The sequence below is a fragment of the Panthera leo genome, chromosome A1, assembly GCF_018350215.1.
Source record: "Panthera leo isolate Ple1 chromosome A1, P.leo_Ple1_pat1.1, whole genome shotgun sequence".
NCBI classification, from domain to species: Eukaryota; Metazoa; Chordata; class Mammalia; order Carnivora; family Felidae; genus Panthera; species Panthera leo.
In genome coordinates, this window is record NC_056679.1 from 152878143 (window position 1) to 152894701 (window position 16559).

The 16559-nt window shown below is 36.7% G+C and overlaps 1 protein-coding gene and 1 pseudogene across 1 annotated transcript in view; one reads left to right on the top strand and one right to left on the bottom strand.

Annotated features, from left to right (window-relative positions):
* The window catches only part of ADGRV1 (adhesion G protein-coupled receptor V1), a 559991-nt gene that overhangs the window by 178538 nt on the left and 364894 nt on the right, over window positions 1–16559 (top strand). The window contains exons 60-69 of the mRNA XM_042956013.1: window positions 3107–3271; window positions 3823–3940; window positions 5795–5918; window positions 6797–6935; window positions 7105–7290; window positions 7645–7877; window positions 11063–11211; window positions 12940–13141; window positions 13664–13883; window positions 16296–16535. Coding sequence (XP_042811947.1) covers window positions 3107–3271; window positions 3823–3940; window positions 5795–5918; window positions 6797–6935; window positions 7105–7290; window positions 7645–7877; window positions 11063–11211; window positions 12940–13141; window positions 13664–13883; window positions 16296–16535 — 1776 coding nt within the window. The remainder of the gene's footprint in view (window positions 1–3106; window positions 3272–3822; window positions 3941–5794; window positions 5919–6796; window positions 6936–7104; window positions 7291–7644; window positions 7878–11062; window positions 11212–12939; window positions 13142–13663; window positions 13884–16295; window positions 16536–16559) is intronic.
* LOC122222641 lies at window positions 8939–9410 on the bottom strand (annotated as a pseudogene).

Consider the following 16559-nt stretch of genomic DNA (forward strand, 5'->3'; position numbering starts at 1 on the left):
CTTCCCTTTGGTTGTCTACTTTCAGGACCTGGAAGAGGGAAGCCAGTTACTATTACCGGTTTAATTGCTAAGGGAGAAAAAAACTTAACCATTTATGCAGCCAGATTTGGTGACTAATGCTAAATTATCTCTACATCTTAAATATTAAAAAATTGTTAAAACTGTATCACAATTAGTACATGATTTTATATCACCATTTTTAAGGCTGTCTTTCAAAGGAAATTCCAAGATGAAATAATCATATATTTAGATAATTCTGATATACAAAGTTTTCTTGGTCTATAGGTCACCTTTCCTTTTATTTGACCACTTATAGATAATTAGTAATTCATAATAGATCATTTTAAATAATAAACAGATTGCTCCCAATGCTCATTGTCTTTACTATTTTGTGGATGAAAGGCTAGACTTATAACTTGCCCATTAAGGCTGGGCTTCCCAGATGCTCCAAACTTTAAATATATCCTAATAATTACCTAATGATTACATCATTGAAGTTTTTTTTTTTTTTAACGTTTATTTATTTTTGAGACCAAGAGAGACAGAGCATGAACGGGGGAGGGTCAGAGAGAGGGAGACACAGAATATGAAACAGGCTCCAGGCTCTGAGCTGCCAGCACAGGGCCCGACGCAGGGCTCAAACTCACGGACCGCGAAATCATGACCTGAGCTGAAGTCGGCCGCTTAACCGACTGAGCCACCCAGGCACCCCCATCATTGAAGTTTTAATTTCATAAGAGAATGGGAACCATGAGAGGGACAGGACACACACACTTCTGCTATAGCCTTATGAGTCTCTCTTTCTTGGGAAATGAATAAGCAGAATTAAGTGTTTGTAAGGAGTGGTAGAGTCACAAGAGTGGCTGTGAATGTTTCCTGAGCAAAATGAAAAGTCTGGAAAACATAAAGCTATTAGTATAAAGAAGAGAGTAAAAAGTATCCATAATGTTATTAACCTAAGATACGGACATCATTAATATTTTTTTATTTCCATCTATGCTTTTTTTCTTTGCATTTGTGAAAAGAAATATTTTAATTGATATAAATATAATTCAGTTTTCATAAAATGTCAGTTAACTTCTGAGTTTGGATAAAAGGTTCAGGGTTTCATTCAAATCTTCAGTGGTAAAACCTTAACATAAATGTTGCTTTTAACTTTGTCATGCTTTTGGACTCCTAGGCATTAGACGGTATGTGTATAAGTTTCTCTCACTATTAGGGAAAATGAAGACTTATATGACTATTCATAAATAACTTTATTTTATCTTAACTACTGTTGTAAACTTTAGTGCACCCTTGGCCTGAGAACTCATATCTTACTGTAGTAACCTCAAGTTTCCAATTTGTCTTGCAATCTAAAAGTGAGAGTGAGGTCACCCAATTCCTACTGTGTTATTTCTCATAAGCCTTGCTGTGAGGAACAAATGAGTTGATATATGTAAAGCACTTACAACTGAGTCTTACACTTAGTAGGTGTCAATTGCTATTTTTATAATTAGTAGTATCAGCAGCAGCTTGTTTTTCAGCCCTTTGTGGTTACTTTTTTATATTGTGTTTCTTACTGCCAAAGGCTCTTGATAACACAACATTTTTTGTTTTAACATGTATCTAAGATACACAGTATTGTGCATATAGTGAACATTTTGTTAGCATTATTTGATGACAGATTAGATTTAGAAGTCAACAATATTGAGGAAAGTTTATTAATATAAATCTGTCAGAACAAATAAGCTGCTCATGAGGGCAATATGGTAAGTATACCAAAGCACTGGCAATAGCACAGACTCAAGAAATCTCCTTGTGAAACTGAAGCTACAATGTTATCATCTATGGAAAGAAAAAGGACTTATATATGAATGATAAGTTTATAATGGGTATCTTCTTTCTCACTTTGCTTCTTATTTAATATTTCTGTTATCTGAGGGGTGGCATGAATAGCACTGGCTATGGAGTCAGAACATCTGAACCAGAAGAGAAGGCTTCTCTTTTCCATATATGTGCAAATATCCAACCCCCAGATTTCTTAGAGCGTCTGTGAAGCTTAAATAAGATAATGTATATGCCAGAATTGACATATACTAGAAGCTCAATAAATATTAGTTAGCTCTAAAGCTCTGCTCTTGGAACCATTACCAAATCTCATGAAAAAAAAAAAGCAAAACAAATTTGTGTTGGGCACTTAGGTATCTGTCTTGAAAATGGAAAGCATTGTTTTATATTATTGTATTTACATAACAGGTGGATATTATAGGTTTAGTTTGGACTTTGCTTCCCCAGTCAGTATATGCAATTCAGTTGAACCAGCTCTCTTAATAAGGAACTTGTGTAGAAAATAAATAGTACAGGTAAATTAATGTATTGAATTTCCTTCTCTATTTCTGTCAGGTTAATAAAAACCTCTTTTAAATTTGGACTTACTCCTGAAGCCAAGACTACACTGTGTTAAGTAACTTGAAAATAAATAAAAAAAAAAAAACAAAATAAAACAAATAAATTTGGACTTCCTAAAATTGGCAAACTGCAGATAATTAGGAGGACACTTGCAGTCTGTATTATCTGGGGAGCCTGACTCCATTAACAAAGAACCCCTAAATCTTACTTCCTTAAGATAATAAGAGTTTATTTTTTTATTCCTTCAGAAGCCCTACATCCATGGTCCTTGTGGGGTCTTAGGGACACCTCTTGTCCAACTGGCGTCTCAGGCACCCACTTCTTTCCTTCTTGACTCTGTCCTGGTTCCTGGGAGTCCTCACTAGTCACCCAGCACATGGAGAAAAAAGGAATGTGGAATGTTTTGTGGGAAGCTGATGCAGACTGTTAGGAACATACTTCACTTCCCATGTGTTACTGTTGGCCAGAATTTAGTCACATGCTCTACCTAATTGCTAGGAGATGAGGAAAGGCTAGGAGATGCCAAGTTCAGCAGAGTGTCTAGGACAAAAAGGAAATGGGGTTTGGTGAAGTATTTTTTTTTTTTTTTGCCAGATGATTGTAACATGCCATGAACAGAGTTCTGAATTGAAAAGTTTCAGTCTTTGCAAATAGAAATAAGATTATTTTTCCTGCTCCTTTCTTTTTTCACCTTACTGGATTTTCTTTCTTTTAGGTAATGGTTAATGAATCTCTTTTGTCTGATGACCCTGATTCATATGTGACATTGACAGTTGTCCGGTCCCTAGGAGGAAAAGGAGCTGTTCGACTTCAGTGGACCATAGATGAGACAGCTAAAAATGATCTCAGGCCTTTGAATGGGACGCTTCTTTTTGATGAGGTATCGTCAGCATCAGGACTCCTGTAGTTTTTTTCAAACTTGTGTTTGTTTTTTTCCCATAGTACTGCTTATGAATTCGTATGATAGTATATACTATGTGTGGAATTTATTTGAAATCATAGGCACTTTGGAGGAAAATCACACACATACCTGATGTCTAAAATCTAACTTAATTTCAGACACTGCCTCCATCCCTCAACGTTTCCTCTCCTGACTGAGGGTAAAACCCATCAATCAAGCTGGACATCTGGGAGTTATCCCCATTTCCACCCATTCTGTAACTCTTATTTGATCCCAAGTCTCGTCAATGTTTAGACAGTTTAGAGATTATGTTAATTTTCCCCCTTCTTTCCAATTAAAAACTTACATGGGATTTTTGGTCAGAGCTAATTTTTATATAGTAATTTTTCTAGAAGCAACTCATAATTCTAAGGTACAAAAAGACACTTGAAAAAATACTTATGGGCATAAACATTATTCTGCTAATGAGAACACTCAAAATTTGGCTTTTATCAATCCAGAAAATTTATTATTCTTCTCATTTGATATAGACAGAGTCTGAAAAGACCATTGTGTTGCACACGCTTCATGATACTGTGTTGGAGGAGGACAGGCGTTTTACCATTCAGTTGATACCAATTGATGAAGTAGAAATATCTCCAGTGAAAGGTAAGAGAAATTCACATGTTTGGAAATTAGAAAGTAGATACTCAGGAAAATATAACCAAATAATGAGTAGTTACAAAGTTAGGTTTTATAATTACTAAAATGTTTGCTGAAACATAAGCTAACCCACTTGTATGACAGCCAAAGAGTTTTTAAAAGTGAAATTCTAATACCTGATTGGTATTGGAATTGGTAAAGTTATATATCAAAGATTTTACAGTACTTAGCTCTGTGATTTTTTAAAAGATGTTTGTTGTTGTGATGTTTGTAAAGTAAAATATGGAAGCTTCCTAAAATGTCCATGAATAGGAGACTGGTTAAATATGACAGAGTACCATATAAGTATTCAAAAGGATATAGCTGAAAAAGCTTTAATTACATTAAACATTAAAAACACTTAGTTACGTGGATAATTGCTGTGTTATAGCAGGCTTCATAACATGTTCAGAGTTATCCCATTTTTTCACGTGCATGTTATAAGTGTGTTTGGAATTACTTACTTGAAATGTTGATAGTGTGATTTGATTACCTATATTTTCTACACATTTATAATTGTCACATATGGCTTTTATAATAAAATATTATTTTAAAACTTAGCATATTATGTCTGTTTCAGGCTAGCTATGTCTATTTTCATCTGAAAGTGATTACTTCAATATTTTGACATTTCAGAAACAGGCATCGTAATTCTCATTTGTCTATGGTCCTTATAAAAATTTGTTTCCTATCTGAAGAGAAAGGGTTAATGGTCCTAAAATGGTTGCATTGTGGTACAGACAATAATAACCATAAAAAAATGGCCCAGCAGCTTTGATATGAAAGCTTAGTGACATACGTGCCCTTTTTTAACATCAGTAGCTCCATCCTATGGAGTTGGTCTGTGGCCGAAAAAGCAGAATTCCAGGCCAAAGAGATTCTCAAAATTGTAGAGAATATCACTGTAGTGATATCACTACTTAAGGTAGTTCTTAAGGTGTATCACTACTTAAGGTAGTTCTTTTCTCATTTTTCTCTAGAGTACTTTCCAACAAACCTCTGAGGGAATCATATGATTATACCATATTCTTCCATACATCTTAAGTTAGTTCAGTTGTCTACATCACATTGGATGTCAGACTGATGTCATATAGACTAACTAGACATAAGACTAAGAATATACCTGTGGTTCAGGATGAATAATTTATTAATCTAAAAAATATATTTCGAATTGTGGCATACTTGGACATGACGGACCACTCTTAGTTTTATTAATCCATTGCCAAAGAAAGTGAGAGTATAGTTACTCAGTCCTTTGTTTCATAAAACCCTAATATTAGCTTCTGGAAACACTTTCCTTCAAGTTAGTGCCAAATTATAATATGAATACTCATATTACTTGTTATAATTTTTCTTTCTATTATTTAACTCGCTTTTTATAAATGCTTGTAAGCAAATAGCAGAGTCAGAAAATTAAAACTAAAAAACTACCCCAAGAATTCTTACTTTTGCCACATAGCCAGTTTCAGTGAACTGCAAAATGGTCATTGCAGAAGTAAATTAATGCAAATGGTGGAAGAGTACTCTCTTATTATGAGAGTGATAGTGGAATTATTGCCCACTTTCTCCTGCACCCTTTCATTAAAATATGATTTGGGGCAAGTTTTTTGCCTCACTGTCTTGAGTCTTCAATGCGCTTAAATAATTTCGTTGGGAAAATGAGGATAAATGAGGATAATGTTAGCACCTAGTTCATATGATTCCCATGACCATTGACTCACAGGATTAGTATATATGTAAAGTGCTGAGAATTTTGCCAGGCATATAATAAGTGAATACATATGTTTGTTTCATTCATGTTATGTATCATCTTCAACTCAGGTAGTGCATCAATAATCATTCGGGGAGATAAGGGAACATCAGGAGAAGTTGGGATTGCTCCATCATCTAAGCATGTCCTCATCGGGGAACCCTCAGGAAAATACAATGGTACTGCTATCATCAGGTATGGGCTTCATGCTTTTTCTTTGCTTAGGTCGAGATTTTGAACTTTTATTTAAAATCCTTAGCATTTTTATGTAAGTGCATTGTTTTCATCACATACATATTCTTCAGGCATCATCATTTTATATGTTAGTAACATCCTATGGAAAGTAGAAAAAAGTTTTGCTAAAAATTAAAGACCTATCCTGACCTATCTTGAAGTTAGATGATGAAGAATATTTAGGAAAAGTTTCTTCAACGGATATGTATTGATCATACGGTTGCATATTCATGAATCTTGACATCTAATGATCATGACTGCTACTTGGGTGATTTGCACAACCTACGACAAGGAAAGTACCTTCACTTAACATCAGGAGATCTGATGCTTTCACCCTGTTCTGTCACACACCGTGTCAAATAAGAGAGTTACTTCCTGTCTGTAAGCTTGTGTCTTAGCTACAAGATCATTCCTTTGAAAATCCTCTGGATCAAACATTTTATGATTCTAAGTGTTCTAAAATTAGGCCCTATATATAATTAGGGCCTATTAAAGTAGTATGATCATAGGCAGTTTTCTTTATTACAAGTTTTCTCATGAAGAGAGGGACAGCTATCAATGAAAAAACCGAATTTGGGTTAATACTTTATCTTTTTCATAGTTTTCCTCTAGTGTTCTTTGTATCAAGTGCTGTTTTTTAAGAGAACTGTGGTAAACTATTCATATTTTGCCCCTTGTGTATTACATGAAAAGTCTATAAATGCTTTCTTTTAAATCCCTTTAAAAGAATACAGGTTTTGTCTGTATTGTTGTTGAAAGACACAGAAAATATTTAGGAAATATATTTAGGAAAAATTACTTCAACAAAATTGTACTGATTATACCTTTGTATATTATAGCCTCGTTCGTGGTTCAGCAATCTGGGGGGAGGTCACTGTGTACTGGAGGATATTCCCTCCTTCTGTGGGAGAATTTGCTGAAATATCAGGGAAACTGACATTGCGAGATGGACAGTCTGCAGCAGTTGTAATAATACAGGTATCAATATTACTCGTTTCTGTTATTCCCTTTGTTCTGTGTGTGTGGGGGGGTGGGGTGGTTGGGGGTTGTTGATATCCCTGAGTTTGTTGTTGTTGTTTACGTGATAGGCATTTTTCTTTAAATGTTATAGATCCTACTGATAACGTCTCTTTCTGTCCTTCTCTAGGCTTTGAATGATGACATTCCTGAGGAGAAGAGCTTCTATGAGTTTCAGCTCACTGGGGTCAGTGAGGGGGGGATACTAAGTGAATCCCGCAGCACTGCTGGTATCACAGTGGTGGCCAGTGACTTTCCCTATGGCCGATTCTCCTTTTCACATGAGCAACTTCGAGTGTCAGAGGAAGCCAAAAGGGTAGAGTGTAAAATGCTTAAAATCTTAAATACCATTTTTAGTTTCTATTTTTTTGTGAGTGAGTGATTTTTTTTGGCAAGCTTGATTAAGCTTTAATTTAAATATTAAGAGTTAATGTAACAAGTTATAGTGTGAGTGATCTTGACAAAGTATCTCCTTGTTCATTTTCCATAGTTTTCACAAACTAATTTGTTAATATCATTATTTTAACATATAATTTATAAACTTTTATATATTTATTTGCAATCTTAACATAACCCTGATGAACATAGAAAATTAGTTAGAAATGATAAAAATTAAGTATTGTCTGGTAGATAAAACATCCAAATTAAATAAAAACTGTTTCTTGCATAGGTGAACATCACAGTCACCCGTTCAGGTGGATCATTGGGTCCTGTGAGACTCTCGTATGAGACCATGAGTGGGACAGCAGAGGCAGGCTTGGATTTTACCCCTGAGGTGGGGGAGCTGCTCTTTGAAGCAGAGGAGATGGCAAAAAGTGTGCCGATTGAAATACTTGATGATGGTCTTCCAGAAGGCCCAGAGGAATTTTCTCTAGTAATTACAAAGGTGGAACTCCTGGGAAGGTAAAGAAAATTGGGAAAAAGCAAACAAAAAAAGAGAGAGGGAGAAGAATATTTGTTGTGGGGATTAATACTGAATTTGTTCTTTTTCAGATTTATGTGACAATGGGACAGGACATAGAAGGGAAATTATGATAAAGGATGTTAATTATGCAGTGTTCTAAAGTATTATTTTTCCCCTAAAGTTGAAAGTATGTTGTTTTTCTTGTGAGAATTCACTCTGGGTAGTCAGGGAATTGAACATGGCATGGGCTTGTAATAATTTGGTAACCTCTATCTCTACACCTGTGAAAGGACTGAGTGAGAGATTTCTTTCCTTGGTATCTCTGAAGGCCGTGTTATCTTCTGTGGGGGAAGGAGGTGGTTGCTTGCCCATCAGCAGTTTCTAACTGGGGAAAAATTTGAGTCAAAGATAGTTGTTAGCTGTGCACCAGGATTTTATTGAAGATTAAGAATTAACCATACTGAGCCTGTCTCACTCCCTGATTTGGTGGGAGCAGACTTGATGAACAAGGACAGAAACTCCTTACGCATTCTGTAGTATCGCAGGGAGTACGTCTGCTCTGACAGACTACACAAAACCTGCAACTAGAATAATGTTTGCATTTATGTAAGTTTTTTTTAATGTTTATTTATTTATCTTGAGAGAGAGAGATTGAATCCCAAGCAGGCTCTGCACTGTCAGCACAGCCCGGCGTGGGGCTTGAACTCACAAACCCTGAGATCATGACCTGAGCTGAAATCAAGTCAGATGCTCAATGGACTGAGCCTCCCAGGCGCCCCTACATTTATGAGTCTCAAAGGAATTTTTCTTGTGCATGAATATGTTTTTGCATCTGTTATATGCATGCCATGCTTTAAAAGCTGTTTCCAGCTAAAATCTTTCACTGTGTGACTTAGGTAGAGTGTATATCATTCCACTTGGAAAAAAATAACTGTGGATTTGTGTACACTTCAAGCCTTAAATTTCCCAGAAATGATTCTGTGTCTGGCAATGGTAATTAATTTTTTTTTACTGGAAAAATAACTTTATTTTCTTCAGGGGTGTGGACAGATGTCTAATATCAGAACCCAAGGAATTGCTTCCTGGTGCTAGCAGCCTTCATGACTTTGAACCTGTTGAGTGCAAGTCTGGCTCAGGGGCTGGCATGCACCCACTGTGACATTGTCACTGATCTGGACATCCCTAAAGCATGGGGAGAGATGCACAGACAAGTTCTTAAAGCATTTCTCAAAGTAGTTCTACTCTTGAATGTAGTGGAGGGAGGCTCAGTGGATGACAGTGGTCCTCTGCTTCTTCATCTTGGTCACCACACCAGACAGAATCTGCCCTTGGATGGAGAAATTACCAGGAAAGGGGCATTTTTGTCAAATAGGTGCCTTCAATGGCCTCCTTGGGCATCTTGAAGCCCAGACCAATGTTTTTGCAGTATCACAGGAGCGTCTCCTTGCCAGTTTATCCAAGCAGGACCCTCTTCTTACTTTGAAAGTGGTTACATGCTTTTGGTAGGCATCCTTAGTCTGAATGTCCACCATCTTCCTGGCCATTTGAAAAAAGGAAAACCGACAATGGAAATGAATTTTAGCTTACATTAAATGTGTTAAAATTTGAGCTGCTCGCTGTTTTCATTAAGTAAGTGAAATTTAGCCAAATTAACTCATTAAGTGTGGAGATAACATCTGTGCTATTGGCTAACTATGACTTGGCCTTAAAAAGCAATTCCTGCTTAAGTTTAATTCTGAGAAAACCAAGTTTTTCCTTCTAGGTGAATTTCTAGGTTTCCTTTGATTTGAAAAAGCAAAGTTGTATGATCTCATTTTGCCTAGTTGCTAGAAAATTTACTTCTTTGGGATTAAGGGAATCAGGTCATCTACAGTCCATCTCAGACAACTGTTAACATTGACTCTTACTTAATAGTTTAATCCCCAGTTTTCTAATGTTGCCTTACAAATAATCTTATTAATCAGCTTTCAACCTTTTGAAACTATGTAGCATAAAAACACCAGGCAAATAGAATTTGAGAATTGAAGAAAAGACTGAAATGGTTTTGTGACATTTTTTAGCTTCAGGAATTAAAGTGATATAAAACTCTGGAGGTCACAACTTTTCTTCATGGGGAAAAACATCAATCAAAAAAAAAAAAAAGGTGACTTCCTCAGCAGAAATATGTCATTAGCCAAGTGAACTACCATGTGTATTAAAGAATAGAGGCATTGATTGCAGTTGGTGTCCACAGAGATATTTTCTTATAGCTTGAAATTTCTTTAGTGGCATGACACCCTTTTTTTCCTTAAAGTAACCCTTTCAGGGATACCTGGATGGCTCAGTCAGTCGAGTGTCCAACTTCGGCTCAGGTCATGATCTCTCAGTCTGTGAGTTCGAGCCCTGTGTCGGGCTCTGTGCTAATAGCTCAGAGCCTGGAGCCTGCTTCGGATTCTGTATCTCCTTCTTTCTCTGCCCCTCCCTGCTCGTGCTCTGTCTCTCTCTCTCTCTCAAAAATGAATAAACATTAAAAAAAAGTTAAGGTCACCCTTTTAGGGGAACCTGGGTGTCTCAGTCAGTTAAGCGTCCAACTCTTGATTTTGGCTCAGGTCATTATCTCACAGTCTGTGGCAATGAGCCCCATGTTCAGCTCTGCAGTCTCATTGGGCCCTGTGCTGATAGCACAGAGCATGCTTGAGATTCTCTCTCTTCCTCTCTCTCTGTTCCTCCCCGCGTACAAATGCACTCACTTATTCTCTCTCTTTTTCAAAATGTAAATAAACATAAAAAAAATTTTAAAGTAACCCTTTCATCCTGACACTGTGACTGTGGCCCAGCTGGTTTCCTGTCTCAGAGTGCACTACAGTTTCATGTACATCCTCTTCCTTGGTCCATCACTGTTGGATGAGTTTATCAATGCATTTGTCACCCAGAGGTTCATTTTACAACTTTTCCCCAATTTCCCAATAGTCTTTTTCTCATTTAATAACTTTATATTGGTTTAGGTTTCATGCAGGCAGTGATAATTTGTAGCAGCACAGAAGTCTGTTTCAGACATCATTTCAGGAAAAAGAAATATTTTAGTGTTGGGATCTTTAAAAATATAAGAACACTTAATAGGACTAAGTTATAGGAGCTAAGAGGACATTTCAATGAACAATTATTTACTCCTTTTCTTTTATTATTTTTTTTATGACTTCGCAAGCGGGTATGATTTTACCATTCAAGAAAATGGACTTCAGATAGATCAACCTCCTGAAATAGGAAACATCTCCATTATTCGAATCATAATAATGAAAAATGATAATGTAGAGGGTGTCATTGAATTTGACCCAAGATACACTGCCTTTGAAGGTAAGTTTTCAGTCATCTTATAAATTTGCCGCAACTTTTTTTTTTCAAAAAGGTTTTTTAAATTTATTTATTGAGAGAGAGAGAGAGAGAGAGAGAGAGAGAGACAGACAGACGATGGGAATAGAGGAAGGGCAGAGAGAGAGAATTCCCAAGCAGGCCCCACCCTGTCAGCATAGAACCTGAGTGGGGCTCAGTCTCACGAACTGGGAGATCCATGACCTGAGCCAAAATCAAGAATTGGATGCTTAATCGACTGAGCCACCCAGGTGCCCCTACATGTACACCTTTATATGTATTTACATATATTTATATATTTTATTTGTAAAATATATTTTGAGTTATCTTTGGGCAGTATGAACCTTACTTGTGTGTGGCAAAGCTGAATGGTAAGGAACGAGGCTTTAGAAAACCCATTGAACCTTAGGATTATTGCAATGTTTAGATTTCAGTCATCTTCATAAAGTATCTTTCTCCTTTATGAAATCATTTCCTCTCTGATTAGAAATCAGTGAATATTCAGTTTCTAATAAATAATCAGCTTTGAAATGACCGTTTTACTGGACTGCAGATACAATGCAGGTGGTATCTGGGCACCTACTCGTACTTTCTTGTGACAGTTCCTAACAGCAGCCACCTACTGTTGTCTGTTCCCCACTCCCCTAGAAGCAGAATGCATGATCTATGGCTGTAATCCCTCCTGGGGAAAAAGGGGCTGCTTTTTTATTTTATTTAAAGGTAGAATATGAACATGCCTTTCAAAATTAACATGTTATCTTCTTGCTGCAATTAACTTTTTGACTTCATCGCCTCCATCAAATTCATTGGTTATGTACCCATTTTTAAAGCTCATCAGAAATCATTTTGCAATTGATTAATATCGACTTTACGGATATGGAAGACATCACTATTTTGTGAACTTCAGTCTACAGTTAATAAAAGTCATGCTTTAGTTTTATACCAAGAAATAAATAAATCACTTAGAATTTTTTTTGTGTTCAGTGATTTCTGTTTGATTTGTTGTCTTTGGAGCAATGCATATTTATAACTGCAGTGTAAATTCAATATTATTTAGCTATAGCTAATACGAACTGTTGGCTAATGTAAACATAGCTAGTGTAAACTATTAAATGACATTTTAATTTACAGAGGTTGGCATAGCTTAAGAGGAAGTAAATTTTTGAAAAGAATTTCTAAGTTGAAATTAAACTTTGAGGATACATTTTCACATTCTCAAATATATTTCATCGGAACTCAAGAAGTAATAGAATTATATGTGGACTTCTAAAACATTCATATGATATAATTAACATTAAACACAGTTATTTATATTACATAGACTTCAACTAAATGTAGCAGCAGTCCAGAATACTTTCCTTTGAGTACACATATTTTAAGGGTTTTTCATGTTCATCTAGCATTGTCTTGGAAAGCAAGCATCATTTGTTTGTATGTAGCACACAGAGGAAGAATTCCTGTGCTAATGATTAAATAGGTTATTTCAATTCTAACTTGCACTGCTCACTATAATTTTTAACTTATGACAAACTGCATTTCTCATAAAAAATGTCTTGAAATTTTCACTAATATTTTTTAAAGTGATAAATGAACTATGGAAACATTGAGGGCTTGCACAACTGTACTGTTATATTGCTGTGTTTAATTTGACTGAGTCTTAAAAAGATAGTGGTTTTGTCTGGCATACCAGTTAATTACATATTCCTGCCACAGTGGAGGAGGATGTTGGAGTGATTATGATTCCAGTGGTGAGGCTGCAGGGGACTTATGGCCGTGTGACTGCTGATTTCATCTCTCGGAGTTCCTCTACAGTTCCTGCCGGTGTGGATTATATACTGCATGGCAGTTCAATCACCTTTCAGCATGGACAGAATTTAAGTTTTATAAATGTCTCCATCATTGATGATAATGAAAGGTAATACTACTTAGTAATGTTGGAAATACTTTGGGCATATGTAAAGCAGGATTTTTGTGTTCCAGTCTTTACCTATGTTTTGCACTGATAACAGGATTTTAGGTTATACATGTGCCAATTGAGAAACTCATGAGAAACTTTTATGGGGGCTGGGGTAGGGAAGAAGGGATCAGGAGACCATTAGGATTGTCTTTGTCATTTTTTGCATATAGAGGGAAACAATAAATTTTTGTTCTTTTAGATTTGAAAAGTCTAATCAGAATGTAGAAGCATCCTGCAATTCACTTCCTTAATAATGCATTAAGCAATTCAAAAGAGAGGAAGAACGTCTAATAACTGTTGCAGGTTATGTAATATTGAAGTTGATCATTCATGCTTTTAGCTAAGCACCCTCTTCGTACCACTGGTGTATGAATGCTGTGCCTTGAATATGTATGACCAATTTGGAAAATGACTAGTTATTTGGGTTTTAGAAGCATTTTAATATGTTTAAACTCAGAATTGCTCCTTCTTGCTATGCAGTGAATTTGCAGAGCCCATTGAAATTTTGCTCATTGGAGCGACTGGAGGAGCGGTCCTTGGGCGCCACCTAGTGAGCAGAATCACAATTGCCAAGAGTGACCCTCCGTTTGGCGTTATAAGATTTCTTAATGAAAGCAACATTTCTGTTCCTAATCCCCATTCCACAATGATTTTATCCTTGCTGCTGGAGCGGGCTGGAGGACTCTTGGGAGAGATTCAGGTAGAGTTCTTCTTCCCATGGTTTGAAAAATGATAGCTTGAGTATGGAGCTGGATTTTCTTACTATTCAAATATATCCATTTATGTATATGCAATAATATTTATTAATTACCTAATAGGGGTAAAGTGGCTTCCAGGTCATATAAGTCCATAAAAATGTATGAGACAAGCTGTCATCAGAATCTCTCGAGAGCAAGTTAGAAATAAAATGAAGAATTCTTATAAAACGCATTAGTTCAAGTACTTGTTGAGTGCTTTCCATGTTCCAGGTCCTCTTCTGGGCACTGAGAATACACTGGTGACCTAGACAGACCTCGTCTCTGTTCTCTTAGAGTTTTCAGAGCAATAAACAAAAAGAAAATTATGTGATAGCACTTAAGTGCTCTGCAGGGATGTAAAATTGAGAAACACAATCGTGAGTTACCTCTAGATTGACTACTACTCTAGAGTTAGAGTTGTTGACTACTCTAGATTAGATGGTGACGTGATATTTAAGCTGAACACTGGATGCTGAGAAAGAGATGGTCACGTAATTGTTAGAGGGATGAGCATTTGGGCAGAAGGAATAAGTGTGTATCTACAAGCCTGGCATGTTTGAGGTACGGAGAGTTCCATGTGGTAGCGGGCTTGGGTGGTCGGGGGTAGCAGCACAAGGTAGATCAGAGAGGTCCAGAGGTGTTTGATCACAGCGACCCTCCTTAGCCAGACTAAAGAGCATTCTAAGTGCAAACAGGATACCATTAGAGAGTTTGAAGTGGGGGAATGGTGTTGATGTCCCTGGATTGCCATTTTTAGGTAGCTCCCTTTTGACTGTTCTAAGGAAAATGAAATGTCAAGAAGCCAGAGTAGAAGCAGGGAGGTTAGTTAGGAGGCTCTTGCCCTGTGTCATCCAGGGTCAAGATGACAGTGGCTCAGACAGGTGGAGATGGGATGGTGAGGAGTGAATAGATATTGAGTATGTTTTGGAGAAAACACTAGACTAGTGGAGGCTGAGGGAAGGCGGAATGAAGAATAACTGCTGCAATTTCAGTTGAGCGGCTGGTTAAATTGTAGTGCTGTTTACTGAGATGCAGAAGCTTGGCAGAAAACCAAGAGTTCTGTTTTGGCCATGTTAATTGGAGATTGATACCGGACATCCCAGTGCAGGGTCGGGCAGGCAGGGGCATGTGTAAGTATGGGTTGCGGTTGCGGGGAGGGGAGAAGCTGCTGACGTGTGGAGGCATTTAAAACTGTGTGGCCTAAGGTGCGTAGATAGGGACGTGAAGGAGACAGCCTGAGGTCCCCAGCTGCCAGCAGTGAACTCTCTGAGGAAGGAGAGCCAGCTAAGAAACCTGAGATGTAGAGGCGGAGGAAAACTGGGAAGGTATGTATCATGGAGGCCACTGAAGACAGGATGCAGCATTGCCAGAAAGAGGCAGTGGTCAGCTGCATGCCCAGTGCTGCGGAAAGAGGAAAGAAGCAAAGAGAAATTCCCAATTTTCTTTCCTTGCAGATATGAAAAGTATTTTGTTTTTTATAACAATTTAAGAAAAGTTGTGTTTGTTTTACACTAGGAATTTATTTAGGTGTATTTAAAAGAAGTTACACACCCATAAGATTTTTCACATAGTTTTATTATCTTATTCAAATGGGTTTTGGTTGACAGAACCTGTGCATACAGCAAAACAGTGTTGTATTCATACTATTTAAATTTTTATTTCTCTAAAATGTATATTTAAAATACATGCTTTTATATTTTTGTTATCCTGTGGTGATGACAAATGACCAAGTATTCATACTTTTCTTTACTTAGTAAGCATATACATTGTTATCCCTGAAAACTTATATCCTGCAATTAGGTAGTTTATATTTGCAAATATTAGTATTTTTATTTTTTTAACTTTTAATTAAAAAATTGTTTTTCAATGTTTAGTTTTGAAAGACAGAGAGAGACAGAGACAGAGTGTGAGCAGGGGAGGGGCAGAGAGAGAGAGGGAAATAGAATCCTAAGCAGGCTCCTGGCCCTGAATTGTCAACACAGAGCCCTGCATGGGGCTTGAACTCAAGAGCCATGAGATCATGACCAGAGCCGAAGTTGGACATGTAACTGATTGAGCCACCCAGATGCCCCTCAAATATTAGTATTTTTTAAAAGACATGAGGAATTTGCTGGAGATATCATAGAATAATTTTCATATATAGATATATTTGTTTCTAATAATACATATCCTGCAAAGTAATTCTTTGCTTAAAATTGATTATCTCTGGGGCACCTGGTTGGCTTAGTCAGTAGATTATGCCATTCTTGATCTCAGGGTTGTGAGTTTGAGCTCCTCATTGAGTGTAGAGATTACTTTTTAAAAAATTTTAAAATAAAGAAATAAATTAAAAAATTGAAATTGATCATCTCTATTAAAAACACAATATCCTTCAGGTGAACTGGGAGATATTAGGACCCAATTCTCAAGAAGCTTTACCACCACAGAACAGAGACATTGCAGACCCAGTGAGTGGATTCTTCTATTTTGGAGAGGGAGAAGGTGGTGTGAGAACCATCACTCTGACAATCTATCCTCATGAAGACATTGAAGTTGAAGAGATTTTCATTATTAAACTTGAACTTGTGAAAGGAGAAGCTAAATTAGACTCCAGATCTAAAGATATTACTATAACAGTAAGTCCAACTTTATTTTTCCCA